Source organism: Delphinus delphis, chromosome 12 (assembly GCF_949987515.2).
Source record: "Delphinus delphis chromosome 12, mDelDel1.2, whole genome shotgun sequence".
NCBI classification, from domain to species: Eukaryota; Metazoa; Chordata; class Mammalia; order Artiodactyla; family Delphinidae; genus Delphinus; species Delphinus delphis.
The window spans coordinates 9,319,828-9,330,374 of record NC_082694.2 but is presented as its reverse complement, the minus strand read 5'-3'; the positions used below and the strand labels follow the sequence as shown (position 1 = coordinate 9,330,374).

At 55.5% G+C, this 10,547-nt stretch overlaps 1 protein-coding gene across 5 annotated transcripts in view; it reads left to right on the top strand.

Annotated features, from left to right (window-relative positions):
• The window catches only part of INPP4A (inositol polyphosphate-4-phosphatase type I A), a 147,830-nt gene that overhangs the window by 87,150 nt on the left and 50,133 nt on the right, over window positions 1-10,547 (top strand). For all 5 annotated transcript variants that reach the window (XR_009521500.1, XM_060027305.1, XM_060027303.1 and 2 more), the window contains exons 8-13: window positions 392-503; window positions 1,252-1,342; window positions 1,699-1,846; window positions 4,708-4,838; window positions 6,709-6,813; window positions 7,297-7,405. Coding sequence is in view for 4 of the 5 variants with exons in the window: in XM_060027305.1 (XP_059883288.1) it covers window positions 392-503; window positions 1,252-1,342; window positions 1,699-1,846; window positions 4,708-4,838; window positions 6,709-6,813; window positions 7,297-7,405 (696 nt within the window). In the remaining variant the exon portion in view is untranslated. The remainder of the gene's footprint in view (window positions 1-391; window positions 504-1,251; window positions 1,343-1,698; window positions 1,847-4,707; window positions 4,839-6,708; window positions 6,814-7,296; window positions 7,406-10,547) is intronic.

Sequence of the window (10,547 nt, the reverse complement as noted above, 5' to 3'; positions counted from 1 at the left end):
AGTAGAAAAGGGGTCTAGTGCCAGAAGAAGGTGCTCTCCAGTCCCGATTGCAAGGTGTGTCTGCATCACTCTCCGGGGCGGGGTCAGCCCAGGGCTGATGGGCGCCAGCCTCCCGAGCGGGCATTGGCTACCCCTGACCCCCGCTTCACCGGGCACGCCACCCATCTCTGGGGCATCGTCTCCTCTCAGACACAGCCCTCTTCTGTGCCCCCATCTCCTCGCCTGCCTCCCCCGGAGCCTGTGCACACGGTAACTGCTGCCTGACCCACCAGCTGGCCCCATCCTGGCACCCCCAGGACCCCTTGACCATCCAGGAAGCTGTGCTTTGTGTTGAAGCAGAAAACAAAGCGCAGTCACGGCGCTATTTACCGAAGCGCGTTGCCGGTTGCAGGTCTGCGGAGAGCGACCGCGTGGGCAACATCACCGTGATGGGCTGGCAGATGGAGGAGAAGTCAGACCAGCGGCCCCCCGTGACCCGGTCTCTGGACACCGTCAACGGGAGGGTGAGCACACCACTCTGCTCCTCTCCGTGAGGAGTCGAGGACTGTCCCGACGCACTTTGCCAGTGAGCTGTGGGGAGGGGAAGGCCGGGCTCTGCCCGGCGCGCCAGTCCCCCCAGGTACTTCTCCACGTAGAGAGAAGCGGGCCCCTGCCCCTGCCCCAGGCCACGCCGGCGTCCCTCCAGAGTGCAGAGGGCAGAGGTGGCTCGTGGGTGTGGAGTGAGACCCAGGTCACCCTGAGGGCTGGTCACGGTCTTCCTCTCCCAGACACTCCTCTGCCTCGCAGTCGCCTGGGCCCCGTCTCACACCTGTGCCCGCCCCCCCCCCCCCCCCCCCACCAACCGTGTCACCCTCTCTGATGCACAGCCGCTCACCCAGACACTCTCAAACGACAGTTCTAATTTCAGAGCCCAAACGCTGGCAGTCATTGTAAAATACAGAGATCTCTCATTTTACCCCAAATGAACCTGAACGTCAGCTGTGGAAATACTCGTGGGCCTTGTCTACCACTGCCCTTTCATCCTACACGTCAGAACACTCGAAGACAAGGGGAAGTGACTTCGAAAGTTGTGCATTTCTAGAAAGCTGTGTGGGCGGAGTATGTTCAGTGTCCTGGGAGGGGGCCTCACTTGTCTGGCTGTGCGTTCCTCGTAGAGTTGTTGGTGGATGTTAGTTTCAAGGGTTCTTTTATGACATGATGTGCTCTGGAGTCAGTCACAGTTTCCTCATGCTTTTCTGTACATGTTTTTAGATGGTTCTGCCTGTTGACGAGAGCTTGACCGAGGCCTTGGGAATCCGATCCAAATACGCTTCGTTGCGAAAAGACACTTTACTGAAATCGGGTAAGCAGCTTCCTCTGTCAGTACCCTTGCCACTCGTGAGTGTCCACGCGGGTTCGTGGTCTGCTTCCCCACCCGCTCTGATTGTCACGGCTGTGCACGCCCATCGTCACCTCTCTCTGCACATCAGCGTGCTGTCCTTTGTGGCAGCGTGTCGGGACCTCGTGACCCTCCGGGGAGGAGGCTCCTGCTTCCTTTTGCTCTGTCTCGATGGTGTCGGGCTCGGTCACTCTGTGGGTGTGGGTTTAAGTGTTTTAACTCCCTGGAGATGAGCAGGAAGGAGACCCGGGGGCCGGCGGGGAGGGGGCCCCGCGGCGGCCTGCGCCTGCTCACTGCGGCCCGTCGCCCTCCCGCCTCAGTGTTCGGCGGTGCCGTCTGCCGCATGTACCGGTTCCCGACCACCGAGGGCAACCACCTGCGGATCCTGGAGCAGATGGCAGAGAGCGTGCTGTCCCTGCACGTGCCCCGGCAGTTCGTGAAGCTCCTGCTGGAGGAGGACGCAGCCAGGTGAGGCCCCCTGTCATCTGCCCCTCCCGTCTGGAAGGCCCGTGGACGGGGTGGGTGAGCACTGGCCTCACATGGGCCGCACGCCCGGCATCCGCCGCCTGCCTGCTGCGCGGCCTGGGCTCAGTTTGCTCATCTGTGTCCCGGGGTTTCTGCGCGAGGACGTCACGAGACAGCGTGCCCAACACGCCAGCTGTGCCCCTGCTGAGCACGGGTTCCCCTCCCCTCGCCTCCCCTCCGGCCTTGAGAAAGTTAGACTAGCTGGTCCCTCTCTGGTTGCGGCTGCCTGGGTCACGGTTTCCTACGGTCCGGGCTCCAGAGGGCTAAGGATGACCCATCAGGACACTGATCCTCTGTGTCTCTCGGCCCGGGGCCTGCTTCACTGGTCCTGAGGCGGGGAGCAGCCTGCGGGGAGGTCCGGGCACTGCAGAGTACGTCTCCCGTCCGCCTAAGAGTCATCTCTGCTCCTTGCCATCGAGCAGTGTTAATCGTAGATGCAACACAGCAGCTGCGTGAAGGAAAACAGTGCAGCCAGATCCTACTGTTTTAATACAGCTATTTTGTTTTAATTTTTCTATCTTGAAAAAAAATTTGAACTTAGAGAAAAAGGGGAAGAATAATGCAATGAGCTGCTTTATCCCCCTATGTGTGTATATTTTATTTATTTTTTATTTTTTTAGATGAATTTATTTTATTTATTTTTGGCTGTGTTGGGTTTTTGTTGCTGCGCGCGGGCTTTCTCTAGTTGCGGCGAGTGGGGGACTTCTTTTCGTTGCAGTGTGCAGGCTTCTCGTTGCGGTGGCTTCTCTTGTTGTTCTCCGTGCTCTAGGTGTGTGGGCTTCAGTAGTTGTGGCACGTGGGCTCTAGAGCGCAGGCTCAGTAGTTGTGGCTCACGGGCTCAGTAGTTGTGGCGCACGGGCTTAGTTGCTCCACGACACGTGGGATCTTCCCGGACCAGGGCTTGAACCCGTGTCCTCTGTGTTGGCAGGCGGATTCTTAACCACTGCGCCACCGGGGAAGCCCTGTGTATATTTTATAGAGTTAATTTTTTAAAACTTCCTTTCAACTTTTCCATATTTGTAATATATTTACATAGCTACCATCTATTTTTCTACATATCTTCAGTTTCACTAAATTTTTAGTTACGCATAATTTCCCACTGTTTGGTGCACTGTAACTCGGAAGAGTTCATTCATTCATTGTGTCGGTTTGGAGGGTTTTGTTGTTTCCCACACCAACCACGTGGCCAGTGTTCTGCTCACTGTGGTGGGGAGGCGGGGGTCTTGATGAGTGAGATGGACCGTGGGAGACAATCAGTAACAGAACTTGGGCCACATGGGGCCCAGACGGGTCACTGGTGCGCAGAACTTAAAAGGGGCTGTGAGAAGGAGGAGGGTGGCCGGGGCAGGCCTCTGAGAGACGGTGACACTAAGCTGACACCCGCAGCACAAGGAGGAGCCACGTGACGCACGGGCAGAGACACGGAGAGAGAAGGGCCCGCAGTGGCTGAGGCAGACAGGCTCGGTTGCAGACCCAAGGCGAGCGGGGCCACTCAGCCGGCAACCCACGGGGACATCGGTCCCACCCAGCCTTGCCTGCACCAAGGGTTCTTTTACGTTAACCTCGTTGATTAGTAATAATAATAATAATAAAATGGCACGGCTTTAAAATTTTTTTTAACTTTAGAAAATTTAGTAGATTCCTAAACACTTCTATAAACTTAGCTTTTCCCCCCCTTAGAGGAAAACGTGCGTAGTATAAAAAGCCAAAGAGCGCAAAAAGGTTTTTAACGAAAAACGTAAGTCTTGGGATGCTCAACTTTCTGATCTCCTTCCCAAGAAACAACCACTTTTAGCCGTTTTAGTGTTTTCTGCTGTATTTCTCGATTTATGTATAGAGTGCTCTCTTGATGAATCAACTTCAGAGATTAACTGCTGATTTCCTATGAAGAGAATTTTGGGTCTTTTATACTTTCCCCCCCAGTTTCCTAAATTTCCTAAAATGGTTATCCTTTTTTTTGAATCCATTTTTTGTGTTCATTATTCTGATTATGTAGCTCTTATTTCCTGCTGAGCTAAGAAGTTTATATTTCAGTTCTTAAACAGCTTTGCTTTCATTTTTGTGGATATAACAAATTCTTTTTTTCCCTTGTCTTCTTCTCTATGCACTTTTAGATCTAGACAGTTCATTACTTACACAGGTAGTAAAGGGAACGATAGCTAAAGCTGCCATCTTCCCAGGGTCCTTGTCCCGAACCCGAATAGGATGACAGTGAAACATAAGGGGCCTGGTGGCCACAGCAGGAGCCACGGGACCCCCGTTGCTGAGCAGCCCGGCTCGCGGGACAGCTTTATATTCTGCAGCTCTGCTCTGGTGAGGGCAGAAAGCCCTGCCTCCCAGAATCCAGGAGGCAGTGACAGCCCCGGGTAGGGGGGATGGAGGGGTGGGGAGAGCCTGCAGCAGTTGCCCTCAGGCTCCAATCCTCCTGTGCTCCGGGAGGGTCAGACTCAGGCTGCAGTTCAAGCCTTCATGCCCCTGTGGCCTCTGGACACATGCAAGGTCGCCAGGGTGCCATGGTGGAGCCACTCCCCTCTTCACTCCTTCACTTAGTTTTCCCTGAACATTTGACTGAGTTCCTATGAAAAGCCTGTCTGTGCAGTTTCCACGTGGTCAGTGGTCTGCCTTTTTTACAGCCGCTCTTGGAGCTGTCTGCTGTCCTGCCCTGCTGCTGCCCCTCCAGACTCGCAGGGCCTCCCCTGGGTATGACGCGTCCACATCCATCTGTCCTCCTGGCTGGTCAGGACTCCTGAGCCTCTGCTGGGAGGGAGCCGGCGCCATGGCCTGATGCGTGTGTCTTCTTGCAGAGTGTGTGAACTGGAGGAGCTGGGGGAACTGTCCCCTTGCTGGGAGAGCCTCCGGCGCCAGATCGTCACTCAGTACCAGACCATCATCCTCACGTACCAGGAGAACCTGACCGACCTCCATCAGTACAAAGGTGGGTGCCCACTCTCAACCCCACCATGGCTCACCCACTCTCATTTTCCCAGCTGGAAATCTGGAACCTAGGGTCACTTCCATATTCCCACTGACAGACACTCTAATGGATTTTTAAAAATAGATTCTCATGTAGGTGTGAGTTCTCTCAAATACGGAGTTTTCAGATCTTAATTGAGAAGACAAATGTGTGAATTGCATCGAAAGTTCCTTCCATGGTGTCACCTGCCAAAACAACCGCCGTAGGATGAAATTCAGGAGAGACAAAGTCACAGGCTGTTGGTTCATTTTATTTCTTCATCTTGGTCTAGCATCAGCGAAATGGCCAAAAGGATGCAGGCCGTTTGCCTTGAGACAAAGCAAGGCAGGGCTTTCTGGATTTCCCGGTTTACCTGTTCAGCGGTCCTTATGTTTACGTATGAATTGTCTGAGTGGAGCTCTCCATTTTAAGCCTCAAAAGTGAACGTGAAATATAGACACATCTTTTCTTCTTGAAAGATGCCACTTGATTTTCAAAACATTTTCAGCGTAGGTTTAGAAGACTATGCTTAACTCATTCCCTCTTGGTTCCAAATGGAGTGACTTTTTTGGTTTTCTATTACTTTATTCTCTTCAGATTCTTCCCTCCTTCCCCTCTTTATAATAGAACTTCAGCTTTTAAAGAAAATCGTAACCCCTTACTGTGGGGACAGCACAGAGGAACCCGTCCCTAAACTTGGCTGGGAAGCAGCCAGGTTTACAGGAGTGATGACAAGATGATGGTGCCCGGGGTTTGGTTTGAATCTGAAGAACAGATCTAAGTGTATTTCTAAGACAAATGGCAGTGTTTGCCTGAAGGGACTTAGGGACCTGCCCGTGCTGGATGCTTGTTACCTGGGAAAGTCTGAAACGCCCCCACCATGATTCTTCTAGAGCAGAGCTTCTGAGATGTCAGTGTGCTTCTAAGTCTCCAGAGAGTCTCGTGAACAGCAGATCTGGGATTCTGCATTTATAACAGGCTCCCAGGATGCCAGTGCCGGGGGTCCGTGGGCTACCCCGTCAGTAGCTAGAGAACCATCTCCCGTGGCAAAGTGCAAAGCGGACAGTGGCTGGTCTGCGTTTTGCATACTGGCAAAATAAAGTCGTCTTTTTTCACCAGGTGGAATGTTTATTTCTCCTGATCATTAGTGTAATTTATAGTCTCTTTTTCTAGGCAAGTAGTTCTTTACTTAATTAGTTAAGTATTCTAATTATAGAAATAAGATTGTGAATATTTTGTAGAAAACATGGTCCAAACTCCTGAGCCCCACCCCAGGATGTGCAAGGGGACGTGTTAGCGTGTTTTCCGGAGGCCAGAATCGCGGCTGTGTAGCGTTTGCTCATCTGATAGACGTGGGGTGATGAGCAGACCTTCTCATCACTTTTCAGAATTGAGAAGTGTTGCTCCCGTCACACCAGTTTCTTAGCTCTTGGATGCCGGCAGGCTCTACAGTTGGAACAGGCACTTCCTGGCACGGGCCCACTTGCTTTTTATAGTGGTGCTGACATCGTGCTGCACAGAATCCTGTCCCTGTGTCAGACCTGTCGGTTGAGAGCTGCCGATGGGAAGGCCCGGCGTCGCTCCCGAGCCTCTGAGGGTGGATCCACCAGGCCCCTTTCACCACCTAGGACCCCGAACCAGTCTTCTGGCCGGGAGCTGCTCTCCCTCAATGTTCCACCCCCATCGTCTGGGAAGGAAGTGTGCTCGCGGGCAGCTCAGAGTTTCTGAGGCCACTACTGACACACACCTGCATACCCGCGGCAGTACCCTCAAACTGTCCCTTCTCCACCCACCGTTCATGAATGGGGGATACGGGCTGACCATCTTTATTTTCTCACATTCCATTCCTCAGGTCCCTCGTTCAAGGCAAGCAGTTTGAAAGCAGATAAAAAGTTAGAATTTGTTCCCACAAACTTACACATACAGAGGATGAGAGTTCAGGACGATGGAGGATCAGGTAACTGTCCCGCTCGATCACATCTCACTTCTTTTCTCCCTGAGCTGCCCCACATCTGCCCCAGCCTGCCCTGTGTGTGCTGCTGCTGGGCGCTCGGCAAAGGCCCAGCCCAAGGGCCTCCGGAAGGCCTCTGTGGAGAGCTCAGACCCCTTCCCCTCGTTTGTCCTCCCTCCAGCTTCCCTTTGTGTTGCTGTGGCAGAAAATTGCCCACAGGTCATCCTTCTGAAGGAGGGATGCAAGCTGAGCCGCTGGGTAGTTGCCCTCTGCCCTGTGTGACTCTCCCCTGAGACAGGACCCTCGTAGCCGAGATGATGGTGCTTGGCTCCAGAGGCCCTCGGGCAGCCCGGGCTGTGCGACTGAGGGAACCACAGGCTGCTTGGAAGTGGGCTGGCGGGGGATCCCAGAGTTGTGCACGTATCCCTGTAGCTGGCTCGTCCACAGGCCTGAGCCCAGAGTAATGGAGGAGAGCTTTCTGTCATTCAGATCAGAACTACGACATTGTCACCATCGGAGCGCCAGCAGCACACTGCCAAGGCTTTAAGTCAGGAGGTCTCCGCAAAAAGCTGCACAAATTTGAAGAGACCAAGAAACAGTAAGTTCTTGGAGGGTGTTTGTTGTCCTTGTACTGCTGTCTGACGCTTCCTAGGTTAAAAAAAAAGAAAGTCAAAACGGGACCACAGAAAACATCCAGCATCCGATCTGCTTTTGCGGGGTGGGAGGAGCTGCCTTACGGGCCCTGTGCTGCTCTGTGTGTGTGACTGAGCTGGGTGGGTGACGAGGCACCCGAGCCCTGGTCCTGTCCCTGTAAAATGACAGCGGATGGAAATGCACCTGGAGAGCAGCGCCCCAGGCGGCGGCCCTCCTGGACGCTGGGGCTCAGCTGCCCTTTACAGGCCCTGGTCGGTCGGTTGAAGGTCACAAAGCGTGAAGCCCGGGAGAGGTCGTCAGTGTCAGGCTCAAGGGGCTGCACGGAGTTGACCACGCTGAGCAGGAACTTGGGAGGAGGGCGGGGTGGGGCGGGCCTTGCGGAGCTCGCGGTGAGGGGCGGGGCCTTGGGGGCAGGAGCCGAGGGGAGGGGCCGGGCAGGCGCAGGCGGCGCGGAGGTGACCAGAGCTGACGGGTCTGGGCCTGGCCCTGGGGCAAAGTCAGCACCAGCGCTCGGAGCCTGCTGGAAATCGGCGAGCGGAGGGTGCAGGGTGTGCTGTGGATCAGAGGGGACGGGAGAGAGCGCTAAACCGAGCTGTCGAGCTGGACGCCGCGAGGCGTGGGTGATCTTCCCGAGCGTCACGCGCCAGGCTTACCTTGACCAGGGCGTGCGGGTGTAGGAAGTGGATGCTATGCGTGTGGCCGAGGCCTGGGCTCCTGGGACCGTGAGGTGGAAGAGCAGCGTGAAGGCCTCAGGCGCGCAGAAGGTGACCGAGACGAGCCCGTGCTCAGGCTGATAGGAGAGATGAAGGCAAGTGCGGGGAGACGGCAGAGGACACTGATGGAGCGAGGTTCTGGAGGAGACGGGGCGGCGAGGCCCGGAGAAGAAGGTGGGGCTGCAGAGAAGGAACAAGCTGGGGCCACGAGGGGGTAGTCTGCGTGGAACGTGGGCTTGAGGGGCCGGAGCCGAGTGCTTTGAGGATGGTGAGGCCAAGGGCCGCCAGCCTCAGGAGGACCCGCGGGGCAGTCGGAGGAGGCTTAGCGCTGGCCTGGCCGGAGCCTCAGGCCCCAGGGCGGGAGTCAGGACAGGGCTTGAGCAAGGTGACCTCGGACTGCACGGGTTGGGAAGAAAGGTCAGGTGCAGCGGTTGTGGGCCAAGGGGCCAGCAGGCTGGCGGAGAGCAGCTGGGGAGTCGGGTCAGAGCTGAGCGCAGGGCCGGGTGGCATCTCTGGGAGGCCCCTGGCAGCCTCCTCGACCTTGATTCGTCCCCACCAAGGGCTTCTCCCTGGGCAGACAAGCCAGGCCACCAGATCCCTCCGAGGACTCACCGACGCGGTGCTTCTCTGGGAATTAGGACAAAGGCGAGCTTCCTGTGCCACAGTGCTCTGCACAGCCAGCCGCGTGTCTGTCGCAGCATTGCATGTGGCCGCGTGGAGGTGCGAGCGTGTGACCTGAGGCTGGCGTGGAGGCCCCGGAGGAGAAAGCCGCTCGAGAGGGCTGTCCCTGTCCCAGGAAGGTTGGGGTGTTGATACCTGTCTGGCATGTTAACTTCAGTACCTCTTACTCCCTAAGCGCTTCTACAGCATTTTTCTAATATATACATTTTTATTTAATGTCCTACTGATGTCGTAACACCACCTGCAGGAATGGTTTGCACCAGGGGAGCTCTCCTTTCGGCGCAGGTGTTACTCGCCCGCATGGGACGTCTCCCTGGGGCTCGAGCACACGCGCAGACGTTGCTCTCACCAGTGAGCATGCTGGGCTCTTGAGTTTAATTGTCCCTGTAGTCGGGGCCTCGACAAATGATCTCCAGAATTTTGACGAAAGAGAACTTGTTTTTTTAATTTTTGTTTTGCATTTGCCGTTTGCTAACCAGCTGCTAATATTTCGTTTTGGTTCTTTTCTTTAGCAGTTTTGAGGAGTGTTGGTGAGTTTTCTGTCTGTGGAGAGTGTGTGTTTGGGTCTTGCTCTCGTGCGGAGAGACTGTCCCCTCCTCTGAGGTGCTTCCCCCTCCGTGCCCCCGTGGGCTCCTAGTTGTAGCCTCATAGACAGAATTCTCCTTCCAACTGCAATCTTCTGTGATAATGAATAGCCCATCTCCGGTCTGCTGTGTCAAACCCTCCCAGTCTGGTAGCAGTTCATTGCTGTGCTCACTCGAAGCGAAGACCCAGTTTTGTTCCTCCGGGATATGAGGAGCCCAGGCCGGGCAGGTCCCCAGGTGCTGGGATTTCAAGTCAACCCACTGGTGCGTTTGGGAGTCCCTTCCTGGCTTCTTTTACAAGAACCTGTTGCTTTTCAGTTTTCAGTTTCCCTTCACGTCTTGTAGGAATGAAGCCAGCTTACATTTTTATGGTATTTAATAGTTAATGGAGATTTGTAAAACAGTATTACTAGGGCCAGTTTTATCCCTGGAGGGCAAACCAACAATTAATACAACCCAGTGACTTTTTCCACCAACAATGAGATGGCAGCCAGAAGCCACCATGCCTGCTGCCTGGGGTCCCCACTGCCGTTCCAGGCCTCCCCAGACCCGCCCGGGGCGCTTGCCCCGGCCCAGAACAGGGGCTCCGCCCTGGGGCTTGTGAGGCACCTGTAGCCCTCAGAACTGCTGCTGTCGTAGAGCTGGAGCAGCTCAGGGGCCGTGGCAGGGCGCACACTCCTGGAGGTGCTGCACGCTGAGGACACCCTCCCCGGTGGCTGAGGCTCTGCGGCTGCCCCCCGTTTAGGCCTGTGGTTGGGCTCCCACGCTCATGTGTTCACGGTCATCCGTGAACAGCAGCTCTTTGAAGTGCATCCTTTCTCACTCCCGCCACGTCCTTCCCGTGTGGGAAGAGTAAATTTCACAGCCTGTTCGGGGTAGCGCTCCCGAGACCCAGCTGTCCCAGATGGTAGCTATTCCGCCACGTCCTTCCCGTGTGGGAAGAGTAAATTTCACAGCCGGTCCCGGGGTAGCGCTCCCGAGACCCGGGGCAGCGCCCCCGAGACGCAGCTGCCCCAGACGGCAGCTATTCATTCAGCAGCGATTGCAGGTTGGAGAGCAGCGTGCGCACCTCGTGCTGTGCAGGCTTGACCGCAGCCTGCTGCATGGG